Raw genomic sequence first — 13,562 nt, forward strand, 5'->3', positions numbered from 1 at the left:
TAGGCAGAAATTAAACAAAAAATAATGATTAAGCTTATGATTTGATTATAAGGAGTAAAGGTATTTTTAAGCTCAGGAAACACATTTTTTTCCAGCCAAAAAGTCAAATGGAAATTATTTCCTGTTTGAAAAGGTCCTTTCTGCTTTAGAAAAAAAACCCAGAAAAGGATGAAAACATGGCAAAATTTCCCATAAGATATGATGGCATTTAAAAAATGGAAATTTGTGGGGAGAATATTTGAAGCCTCAAAAAAGCCAGGGAGGCTAGACTTTCCATATCTGCTTTTTCATGCCTAGCTGTTCTATTGTAGCAGATATGTTTCAATAGACATAGCCTGAGGATGAGGGCAAGATCCTTCGTAGTGGGAACTGTCTGTTTGTTCCTGATTCTTTCTGGCTGATTGCCTCTTCTGAGAGAAAGCTGGTAGAATTTTCTGTGACCATGCACTGCATACCATTTTATGTCTAATAAAACCTTATTTGACAGATAACTTATGATATTTCAGTAAGATGATCAGTATATACTTATCCAGGGAGAACAGATGCAAGGGATGATATAATCTTATTCAAGTTTTCTTTGGTATTTTTTTCATTCTTGCAGACTCCTGCTGAAAGGATTACACCTGATTAGACCTGACTATTTCAAAATAGACTGCTCCTGAAAATCATCCTTTTCTTCCTGCCAGGTGTAGCATGAAATGGCAATGAAGATAACTAATCATTCAAGAGTTGATATTCACTTTTTAATTTGTTGACTAATTTAATGACGTTATCCAATAACGTTGTAAGGTGCCTGGCCTTGCAACCCCATCTAGGTTTGAGCTGGAGTATGCTAAGGTAGCCAGTATTCTTATCACATCAATTCATTCCTCAAGCACTTGAAGAAACTTGCAAGAGCTTTTGGCTTATCACAACTGCTGGGACTTATCCACTCCCAATCCATGCATCAGACCTATTCATCCAAGCTCATTTTATTCCCCCCTCCCAGAAGAATTGCACAATTCTGTGACTTTAAATTTTCATGAGACCTATACTTTGCAGTTCAAAGTGATGCCACTCTATGTCCACAATGACATGTCACAATCCTCAGCATTAGGGTTACTGTACTACCTGTAAACACTTTGAATAAAGATTCAAAGCACTTTTAGCTGCCTAAAAACAGGAGTGTCCTTTTTTTTTTTTGTGAAAAGTGCTATTTTGACACAAGTCGAGATCTGGGTTGAGGTAGGTGTAGAAAGATGTCACATGAGCTGGAGAGCTTCAAACCCATGATTCCATCTGTGCATGATAATGTTCCAAGGTAGATGAAGGTCCAAAAGATGGACCAGTATGATGTACGAACAAAAATCCATCTTCTGGTTGTTTTAATTTAGTGTTACTGGTGTGGTCTTGATTCAAAAAAATGCAATGGTTCTTTTATGGCACCCTTTTGTGAAGGCATGAGAGGTTCATAATTCCTATGCACAGGGAACAAGTATCTTCTATTTGTAAGTTGATATTGTACAAGGTTTGGTACACTATTTACCATCCAGAATTTTCCCATATTGATCAAATATATTGATTTCCTAGAAATCATCTCATATACAGACTCTGGTCCCATCTACACTGCCATATAATACATTTTCAAACTGCAATGTAGATGGGGTCTCTATTTTAACTAGTTTTTACCTAATTAAAAACATGTTCAGCCTCTTGGGGCTTGTCTACACTAGTAAAACAAAAGCATACTAATTGTGCTAGCAATCTTCACAATGTGCAGGGATGTCTAGTAATTATCCCAGGATTTGTGTCCTTAACCTGACTTTCTTCTACACAGCGAAGTTGAAAGATATGATGGAATTTGCAGGAAACTCCTGGACATCCATAAGCTTCCAGCCATGTGGAATGCCAGATTGGAGCCATTTTAGCCAGATCCATTGTCCAAAGAACACTGCCTAATCCTATCCCTAACCGCTGACACCACTGTCACCCTTTATCTGCACTGATAGTGCAAGGGAAGTGGGTGTGTCATGCCTGTGTCACTGCTCCCACTAACCACTAGGCTGTGAGCAACTAGCTGTCATGTTTGCATTTGTTAAGCTCCAAATGAGGTGCCCAAATGATCAGTAACAAGAAATAGTTGTTCTCATTGTTAGATCTTTATTTTTTAAATAGTTAAAATAGATTTGTACCTGATGTTGACATTGCTGTCTTTCCTGCAGCAAGTATCTTTTTGAACAGTTTCCTGTGTTTTTAATGACTCTTTTGCAATTTGCTTCCCTATGTTTGTCGGTTTTATTGATTACTTTCTTTTACAAAAACTGTGTAGTCATACCTTTCATGTATATATAGTTTCACTGGAAATCTGAATGGAAGGTGGAATAAAGTCAGGTTAAGGACAAAGTTCCTGGGATACACACCTGCACATTGTGAAGACACATAGAATATGATTTTATTTTATTAGTATAAACAAGCCTCAAGAGGCTGAACTTATCTTTTAGGACCTCTTCACATGGGCTAAAATTCAGCAGCAGTGACAGGTTTTTTGCAGTTTCACCATGGAGCCCGCCAGCTCCCATAACACACATTAAAAGTACTTCCAGGGCAGTTCCATGGCAAAATTGCCAAAAACTTGTCATGGAACATAACAAGAGGCTTCCAGTCTTTCCATAAGGAAAGATGGGTTGAGTCAGCTTAAAGAGGCTTCTACCCATGTGATGAGCAGGGCAGGGGGGGGGGCAATGGTGCCTCCTGGATCTCTGCCTCTGTCAACATGAAATCCAGGCTGAGAAAAGAAGGGAGAGTGAAGGGAGAAATGTCTTGGTCTCCCGTTTAAAAGCCTGAACCCAGCCGGCTTGAGGCTTAAAAGTAGCTGAAGAAAGAAGGGAGAGTAAAAGAATAAATAGTCAGGTCTCCCTTAAAACCGGAACCCAGCCTGCCCAAGGAAAGAAGGGAGAGTGAAGGGACAAATAGTCAAGTCATCCTTTTTAAAGCCTGAACCCAGCCAGCTTACTGAGGTTTAGGCTTCCTTCGGGGGGGGGGGGGGGGATGAGGGGGAAGCCTGGGTGGTGTGGGGCATGTGGCAACAGGTCCCCACACCCCTTGGGCAGGCACCACTCAGATCCCTGCGATTCACAAAGATACTCAGCAATTCCGGCGGTGTGTGTTAAGAGGTCCTTAATTAGCTAAATACTAGCTAAAATAGAGGCTCCATCTGCATTGCAGTTTGAAAGTGTATTAAATGGCAGTGTAGATGGGGCCATAGTCTGCCTATGCCTATGTCCAAAAAAAGTAAGTGGAGGTTGAGTGGAGTTTCAGGGGAGACTGGACAAAGCTAAACATAAGTAGGTATGCTTTGCTCTCTGAAATTTTAATGGCTGCTTTGGAAATCAACATGAAGAATCTGTGAAATCACTTCAAAGAACATGGCAAGATATGAATGAAACAGTGAAAAACAAATGTTTCTTCCAGTGAAGCTGAAGAGCAGATTTTCATAATTCAGTACATAAAAAGATGGAACTGTTAGAAACCTTCAGGCAACATACTTTGAAGGGGAATAGTAAAAGACATCTTCCTGTGAATACTTGGCATAAAGTATTAAAATGCTATTTGGTACTGTCTTTACTTATTTATGATTTTTTACACAATTGAAATGGGATATCTCATTTGGCTTGTTCTTTTCTCCTATGTTGAACAGGGGCACTTCAAACAGGGTCTAATTTCTAATCTCCACCTTTTTTGCTACTACTGCAGGTATTGTTGGATTTTCAAAATAACAAGGGACAGTCAATATTCATGTCTTGCATGAATTAGGACTCAGGTAGAAACAGGTTTGTGCTCTACATAAATACTACATTAATTAATTAATTCCAGATAACCTAGTCATGCATTTCCTTTTAAAAGTAACATATTGTCTGTACCAGTGTTTCTCAAACTCTGCTCCTCCAGGTGTTTTGGACTTCAGCTCCCAGAAATACCAGCCAACTCACCAGCTGCTATGAATTGTGGGAGCTGAAGTCTAAAAACATCTGGAGGGGCAGAGTTTGATAAATTCAGGCCTATATTCAGAAATTGTGTGATGTATGTACAGGCAGTCCCCAATTTAAGAACAATATAGGTCTTGTAGGTTTGACTTTAAGTTGAATTTGTATGTAAGTCAGAAAAGTGTAACTTCAGCCATATATCTTTATATGCTGCTGTTCTTTCAGAGAAACTTCCTGCAATGAAACACACAACTATGTTTATTGTGTGTGTGTGTTAAAACAAATACTATCACAGATAGCTACAGTGCAGCATTATGTATAGCTTCAAGTGGCAACTTATTTAGAGAACACACATCTGAAAAGTGTATACAAAAGTTATCACTGAGCACCAACAGAAATTAAACGTTATTGTTAGACCTAGCATAGCCACAGATTTTTAACAAATGACAATTGAAAAGGAGAGCACATAGCAAAAATCCAATTTTCCAAGAGAAGATGATAACTCTGAAGGGGCCTGAGGAGATTCTATTCAACAATTGTTCATCAAGGGCCATCCGCTTTAGCTGACATCCACAATTAATTTTTGAATTAACACAGAATTCTTCATTGTCAGCTCAGCAGTGGCAACAAAGGCTGCTATGGCAGTCTCTACATCATTACTGACTTCGCCTTTCTGGCTGACCTGGATTTTCTGGTGTGATGAGCACTTGGCACTTGTTGTTGATTTGGGGGATCATTCAAGCATACTAGCTGAAATACAGTGTCATAGCTCTCACATGATGGGGCATCTCTGCTTTCATTATCACCTAGTCATCCCAATTTACTCTACAAAATTACCCAACTCTTTGAAGGACATTCTGGCACAGTGGGCTACAAGGGCGGAGAAACTGCCTTCTCTTTATTTCTCTGAGAGAAGCAATTATGTCAGCAAGAGGACATAATTGAGCATCATTCTTACAAACTAGGTAAAATGAAATAATTCAGGAATGGATGTAATGTATTATCCATACTTATCTAAATGTGCATTATATCTATTCATATGTACTCCCCTCTTCAGCTTTATGTATATCAGAGTGAAAGAGGTACAAGGAATCAACAGTGTGGAAGAAAAATAAAGTTTCTTCTCTTTGAGTCGAGGAGAGACTAAAGGTTCAGGCAGAAAGGGAAAAAACGCTCTTGAAGTGTTAAGGCTTTCCAGTTCTTTCCATTTTGATTTTTGATTGCATATTCTCAGATGTGCACCCATTTTTTTCTTGAAATATTTCTGAGTTCCCTTCACTCCTCACTTCCTTCTCCTACCAATCAAGTGTCTTATATAGACTCATGCTACATTTCAGAAATTGATTTTCATCCATTTCCACAGAATCTTCACTAGTTACAGATTAATACCAACAGACTAATGTTGTGCTTTTGTATAGAATTGCTGTTCATTTTGTGTAGTTTCATTCATTTTGTCTCATTTTTAAATTTGTTCCTGCTAATGAAAATGGGGCGCCTATATGAACAAATTTTTCATCTCGCTTATGAAAAAACGAACATTTTTGGACCATTGGCTGCAATGGGAGGGCTTCCGAGGCTCACCCCTCCTCTTGGTTTTTGGGCTAGAAGGATGAAAATTGCCACACACAGAGGGCATTTTGACCCCTTTTAACCCACCAACTTTTAATACTTTTGGGTTTTCCCCAGAGTACTATTGTTATTATTATTATTATTAACATCCAGGAACAAACCATGGGATTACCAGTGATTTTTTCTCATCTAAAGAAGCTCTAAGTTACCTTCACCTTTGTTCACAATGAAATCAGTGGCGCTTGCTATTTTTGATGCTTTGCTGATTGCACAAAGGACCGAAATTTCAATTGGATTTTACCAAATATTCCACTTAAAAAGAGATATCACTGCATTGTGTGTGTATATTCAATAACTTCTCTCTCCCCCCTCTCTCACAATGAACACATACAAACATACACAAACATGACCCCATTAATGTAGGCATAACATCTGTGAACTAATGGTCCATTTTATGAAGAAAACATTTCACATTTATTGGCAATTACATGAGAACATACAAAGGTATTTTGATGTTTTATTAATGCTGCATTAGCCATGTAATCCACTTGAAAAAGCCTGAAAAACTACTCTCATTTGATTAGCATTATTTGCAAAAAACAAAAGAATTCTGAACTATCATAAAAATTCAGATATTGAAACAACAGATGATTTACTTAGTAATTATGCAAACAATGTAATTACCTCTTCGATATTAATTGTGAAGAATAAGACGGTTTACTGCAAATATAGACCAATTCGTACTTATTTTTCTTATTTTTCCCTGCAGCAGTAAAGACTTATTCATCTTCCACTTGTTTGATTTGGGGCATAGTGCTTGTTTATTCTGCACAAGTTCATATTTCTACCCCATGTGTTTCAGCCTTGCTCTGTATACAAGCTTTTGGTGTAAAGTTGACAATTGCATTCCATAAAACGCATTTGTTCATATCAACATTCATCCCTCGGGGCAAAACAACTGTTTGTTTAAATGGCAAAATCTTCCAGTCAGAAGAAGTAAAACTCAGTAAAGGTAACCCTATGATAAAGTGTCACTTTCAATCTAAGGATAACCACAAACATCCCAGTTCACTCTGAGCATTTTTCATTTTCTGAAGTGCACTTACAACACCGAAGAATGAGGAAGCAATTTGGCTCGAAATGCAGAATGTCTCGATGTTCAGCTCCTCTATTGTAACTTTCAGATGTACGTTATTTCTCTATTTGTCTCTCCTTTATTCTGTTATTGTATGGCATAAAATTTCTCAAATCATTCTTTCAGCAAAGAACATGCATAAAAGTTGAAACTGCACATATGTAGTAACAGGGAAAATTAACCACTGTGTTCAGAAACAAATAGAGAGCAAAAGTATGTTTTAGAAAAGGGGACGGAGTATCCTGAGGATCAGGCTGTTCTTTTTGTCACCTCCTGATGGGCCGTATCTGTGGAATTGATTTTAAATTGTCTTTTACATTGTTGACAAAAAATTGAATTAAATCAGCAAATAACTGAACACAAGGGTTCCTACTGGAAGAAAGGGAGTCTGTAAAAACTCAAACATAGGAGGAGTTTCTTCGCAGTTACTGTTTTGTAGAAGATAATGTACTGTCCTTATATAAATGTGGATAAAAGAAAAACACAGGAGTGGCATAATGCAAGAATATTCTATTTTTCTCATTGTGCCTCTGCAGCTGGTCAGCAGTTTTGATATATCTCCACCCACTTCCTTTGGTTTAGGAGAGAAGAAAAATAAGCTTTACATTAATTGCTACCTTACTTTCACTCACTTTCACACATATAAATTCATTCAAATCACTTGAATAATAGAAGTACATGGCATATAAAGTTTCAAATTAAATTCTTGCTAATAGTGAGTGTAATCATTTTAGCTTTCTATAATGAGACAAAATTTTCATGAATTGAGCATGACTTTTGTTAAGCTATTAAGTGCTTACCATGTCAAGTGAAATGACTTGCAATAAAAAAGCTTCTATTGGATTTTCTTAATCCTTTTTGCAAAGCAATGTCATGCAGCCTAATTTTTCCCCATCTGAATAATATTAATGGTTGGGATTGTACATCCACTGCAGCAGATGATCAACCAAAAAAAGAAATCCAATAGAGATTGGAAATTCGATTTTAAATATGGAAGTGACATTTTAAACGTGGAAAGTCATGCATTTTGTTTCCTGGTTGTAGATGTAGCTTTAACAATTCAACTACTGACAGTTCCTTGAATAAAATACACAGGATAAGAAGTTAATTTGTGCCAGATAAGAGACTAGAAATCTTAATTTCAAAAGCTTCCTTGAGTGAAAAAAATTACCAAAAATTGAACATAAGTGAAATTAAACTTTTTTTGATGGACATCATTAAAAATTTAATATGTGCAAAGATTAAGGACTGTTAGAGGGGGCTCCTTTATATCCCACCAGTATAGCCAATACATTGTGTGGGATATAGGAGAGGACCATCTCAACTGTAGTACGCAGTAGGCTTGTCCGATCGATGGAAAAAATGTTTCAATTCTCGTTTCTAAAGTAGGGGGTGCCGGCTCTTCGATGTAGAAATTATTTCTAAATGTTTCACCCAAAATTTTTGGATATTTCCGAAAATTCGTAATGTTTCTAAAATGTTTCTAAAATGGCGGACGCACATGCGCAATCGCCAAAAAACAGGAAACCGGGGGGGGACTTTTCTGGGGGTCTCCCGCCCTCATTTCTTGAGCTATTCTCATCAAATTTGGTACAGTGGGAGAACACATTCCACACTCTTTGCTCAACAAATTGCAGAATGTTTCCTGTCTCCTATTATTTTTGGCGAATTTTCATAACTTTTTATAATACACTATTTTTCAATATTTGAAGAAACCTGTTCCTGGTTTGAAAGTCTTATTTCCTGTTCAATTGGGTTCTTATCACTGTAAAAGTCCCTCTTCTACTTGTGTAGACTTTGGATTAGAAATGCAGCACACGCCAAGCAATGCCTTGACAGGATTGGCAATGTCCTTTGGAAACTATAAATTGCCTTTGAAGCTTTTGATCAATGGTGCCACTGGCTAACCTTGTGATTGCAAAAATGAAACTCTGGCTGAGGACTTTGGATTAGAAATGCAGCACACGCCAAGCAATGCCTTGACAGGATTGGCAACGTCCTTTGGAAACTATAAATTGCTGTGGACCCTCTATTGAATCAAATCAATGTCTGACTTTGTGATTGCAGAAATAAAACTCAGCCCAAGGCTTGGGAATAGAAATGGAGCGTGAGGGAAGCAATGCCTTGGCGGGTGCCCCACGTCCTTTGGAAACTATTACTGCCAATAAAAAATTTAAAAAGGAAAGCCTAAAGTTCTCCCTCAGGAGCTCAGCGCTTACAGGGAAGCAGACGTGCTGCTTAGAAAACTATAATTTTCAAGCTCCCTCCTTTTAAGGCTTGGAAAGAAAGGCTTATGGGGTGATTGCTTTATTCCAAAAAAGGAAAAATAGAAAGGCAAAAGGTCTACCTCAGGAGAAGGAACCAACCCAAAGCTCAGCACTAGCAGGGAGGGACGCAGACTCCTTTGGAAAAAAAAATTGCCAACATCCACAGCAAGGACTCTGCCCCAAGCTCCAAGCAAATTTCCCCCCAACACAATATCTAAGCACTGCAGCAACCCTCTACCCCCAGTCACTTTGCCCTCTCAGCTTCATGGCGCGCGCAAACCACCCTCTCTCCTCGGTATCCCAACCCAGAATGGCTTGGCTCCATGCGGAGGCGATTTTTATAGCGATTCTAAACGTGGACGCAGAGGACGCTAGCCCCCACCTTTTTTAGCCATCGTGGAAGACTCTGATTGGCAGGGAGCGGGAGCCATGTTAATAATAATATTTTAAAAATATTAAAAAAAAATTTGGGAGGAAAAAAATTAACGAAAATTTTAAGACACAATTACAGAATGGGCCAACGATGGATCGTATTACATTGCCAGTAGCGCCCAGGGAAAACGTTTCAATACTCGTGTCAAAAAACGGGAACAATACGAAATAATTACGGTAGGGGAATTTTTACGACAATATGGACAACCCTAGTACGCAGCTGTGGAATGCCCTCACCTCCAGTAGTTATACACTGCCAGACAAACTGGGGCAGATCCAGTCCCCAGAACACTATATCGGCCCTGCATGATGGATGAATTGGGACTTCCTGAACCACCGCAGAGGTGGCAAGGTGTTTCGATTGCCCAGCCATGCCAAACATGGTTCTGCACTTCTGGATAGCCAACCTACAGTACCCTCCTGCACTCCTCTTCCCATGTCACAACTGTCTCTATCTTCAACATGACCACCCATGTCACCAAGTGTGATGTCACTAATTAAGCTGGGTGGAGAGGGGAAGAACCTGCCCTCTCTCCCCTTCCATCTTACTCACAGAATGGGCATTTTGGCTGACATTAGTCAGAGTAGTCATGATAAGTTAGGTGGGGATATTGCAGTTGGCTACAAACACAACATGGGGTGGGGGGTGACAGAGGATTTCCATCCTACATTCCCAGGTCGCCTAAGCCTGGGGAACACAGGATAGCAGTCAAGATAACTTTCACCAGTTTTGGTTAGGAATCAGCTCAGTTGTCTTGACTACCCATAACTTGAGGGAGAACCTGAAATCTGGGTCAGGATTCAAGGTTTCCTAAATTTGGAGCAAAATCATGTTAAGGCAGCCTTGCCTCAGGTTAAGCCAAATCAGTCCCATATGGCTGATCTTCACAAACACTAACCTAAGTGGTCAATGTAGATGTGCCCCTTGACAACCCAGCTGGTGTGAACAATGAGACCAGATTAAAACATATGAATTTGCAAAGGTCTATGGGCCAAACTGATTTATCAAAAAAAAAAAAATTACGCATTACATGGTTTTAACTGCTTTTAAAATGCCAGCTTGTTTAATATATTTTCAGTCTATTTAAATTATTACTGTTGTTTTAAATTACAATCTATTTATGTTTTACTTATATGTTGCCCTGAGATTTCATGATACAGGGTGGGATATAAATATTGAAACAGATATGTATGTAAATAAATAAATAAATAAAGCATTGATGTGAAATGGAAAGCAAGAACAACTGAATATTTAAAAATACAAAACCTCTTAGGCCTTCTCTTCATCTTCCTCTCTTTAAAAACATTATAGCCCTTTTTTGCCAAATGCTGGTGGCACCTCCCCACACCACAATCCTCAGGATTACATAGCATTGAGATATGGCATTCAAAGTGGTGCCAAACTTCATCAGTTCTACAGTATAGATGTACCTGAGGTCTTCAATAGTGCCATCTGCACTGACAACTTAGGTTGGTACAGATGAAGTGATCTATAGGTTGGTATAGATGAAGCCCTGCAATGGTCAAATGTCAACGTGGTCTTGGCCTGCATTACCCAAAGTTTGAGAAAAGTCTAAATTCTGCCTGAGTATTTGTGCTTTTCACTGACATAGCACTGGTTCTCAAATGAAACTGGCTGCAAATGTCCTCACTGCCACCCTATGTTCTTTGGGCTTGGGTAGCTCAGGGATACAGTATGGCAGTTCCCTCCCGCGCATTCCCCATTTTGTGGTAGTCTCTGGCTGTGACATAGGGCCTACCTGTTCTTATCCTTGAGACAGCTGAGGCAAAAAGCGAGCATATAAACTGGCATATGTGAAGAACTATGACTTTTTGTTTGGGAATATTTGAAAAAACACTGAAGACTAGATCCAACATGGCAACAATAATACAGGTTGCAGAGTACAGTACACTGGGAATAAACAAACAATATAAGATAGAGAACTTACCACTTCTTCATGGGTAGCACCTTCTACGCTTATACCATTAACCTAAAAAAATTCACAAAATCATTATTTGAAACTTCAGGTTAATAATAGGGTTTAATAAATTCATTAAAACAATGATATATTTGGGAAGCAAGATTATAAGAATAAACTGACCTGTATTACTGCATCTCCTATAAATAACATTCCTGATTGGTCCGCTGTAGAGTTATAAAGAAAATCACATGTTAATTGAGAGACTTAAACTAATGACATATTTTGCTACAGCAATTGTACTAAGTATTGTCCTTGTAACAGTTATTCCTGAAACCGCCTCTCTTGTAAAAATGCCAGCAGCATAGCAATCATTTGGTAAAGCTAAATAGATTGGTAGCAATTCTAAGGAAATTAAGAGAATGACTTTCCAGTTGCAAAAGCTTATTTAATATGGGACACAAGTGTCACTTCTTGCTAATGATGAATTTCATTAAATTATGAAGGAAGTGTGATTCATATTTTTCATTAGGCTTGGTAAGATAGTAAAATAGAAATGTTCTCTCCCTCTGCCCTCACCTTCTTTCTAACTGAGACGATGTGCAGAGACTGGTATAATCAAAGAGATTGCAGAAAGAATGTAATAAGGCTATTTAGTGTGAACTTTGGATCTACTCTATTAAACAGAGTAACACAGAATACTATTTCAACCAGTAATTTGCAAAGTTTCTGCAACATAGAATTAATGTCACCTGGCCAGCTGTATTAATAGCAAAGCGTCAAACCATCTCTCTTAGGACTTTATCCCACATTGCCCCCCTCTCCTCATTTCTAAACACTTAGAATCCATTGAGGGTACGATTTATGATGGAGCTCTTCTCACGATGCAGCTCTGTCATGCTTTGTTAGGGAAATGTGTGAAACAGTAAAAAAAAAGGGGAGGGTTGATATCGTATTCTGGACTCAGGAATTGGGATATACAGTAGAGTCTCACTTATCCAAGCCTCGCTTATCCAAGCCTCTGGATAATCCAAGCCATTTCTGTAGTCAATGTTTTCAATATATCGTGATATTTTGGTGTTAAATTCATAAATACAGTAATTACAACATAACATTACTGCGTATTGAACTACTTTTTCTGTCAAATTTGTTGTATAACATGAAGTTTTGGTGCTTAATTTGTAAAATCATAATCTAATTTGATGTTTAATTGGCTTTTCCTTAATCCCTCCTTATTATACAAGATATTCGCTTATCCAAGCTTCTGCCGGCCCGTTTAGCTTGGATAAGTGAGACTCTACTATAACTGGAGAAAACACCCAAAAACACATGGGATAAAAGCTGTTGAATTTGCTAGGGTGGAGCAAGAGGTGTTCCTGTGGGCAGTTCCCTAATAAAGCATGAACATATCTCTCCTAAAAATCTGCTTCGTGAGCCTGGCATGGTATTTTTACATCAATGTAATCATTTGATTACTGAAATTTCAAAAATATATTTGTTTTTCCTCTCTATGCTGATAGCTTTTTAAATCTTAAACTTCTGCAATGGAGAGTACTGAGATTGGAGAAAAGTTGGTATACCCAGAATGCCATCTCTTTAAATCAGTGCCTCTGCTCTCCTCCAAAGCAGCAGAATGGGAGAGAACAAAAAGTCCTGATATCCCCGAGTTGATATAAAATAAGCCAGAAATATTTTTCTGAATATTGAAATATACATTAGGAACTGCAGGGTTGTTGTTTGTCTTTCGGGCTGTGTGGCCATGTTCCAGAAGTATTCTCTCCTGACGTTTTATACTTCTGGAACATGGCCACACAGCCTGAAAGACATACAACAACCCTGTGATCCCGGCTATAAAACCCTTCGACAACACATTAGGAACTGCAATTAGAGTGATTCCTGTTATTAAATAAGAAACTGACACTCGAATGGAACCCAAACAATATCAGTATTTTTAAAAAAGATTGCATTTTCATACAAAATGGGTTTAAACAATTGAATGTCACACAATAAATACCAAGCACCATAAATTGTACACTTGAAAAGCACAACTATTATTCCCTGAGCTGAACTAAAAAGGTACAGTTGGCTGTATGTAGGCTAAGATGATAAATAGCATCTTTGAAGGTAAATCAAAATAACATTCAACAACTGGCTGTCCACCATTGAGAAAAATGCTATGCTTTCCTTCTTCTAAGGTAGTTATATTATCCAGCTTATGTTTTTCTTTGTTTTGTTCACACAATAATTTTTAAAGCACAGCAATATGTTCAATGGTAGT

General features: G+C 38.3%; 1 protein-coding gene across 7 annotated transcripts in view; it reads right to left on the reverse strand.

The window, feature by feature from the left end:
* sntg2 (syntrophin gamma 2) overlaps positions 1-13,562 on the reverse strand; it is a 245,000-nt gene that overhangs the window by 201,270 nt on the left and 30,168 nt on the right. For all 7 annotated transcript variants that reach the window (XM_062982648.1, XM_062982642.1, XM_062982657.1 and 4 more), the window contains 2 exons: positions 11,468-11,511; positions 11,315-11,356 (listed from right to left, as the gene is read on the reverse strand). In XM_062982648.1, the coding sequence (XP_062838718.1) occupies positions 11,315-11,356; positions 11,468-11,511 (86 nt within the window). The remainder of the gene's footprint in view (positions 1-11,314; positions 11,357-11,467; positions 11,512-13,562) is intronic.

Source organism: Anolis carolinensis, chromosome 1 (assembly GCF_035594765.1).
Source record: "Anolis carolinensis isolate JA03-04 chromosome 1, rAnoCar3.1.pri, whole genome shotgun sequence".
NCBI lineage: Eukaryota > Metazoa > Chordata > Lepidosauria > Squamata > Dactyloidae > Anolis > Anolis carolinensis.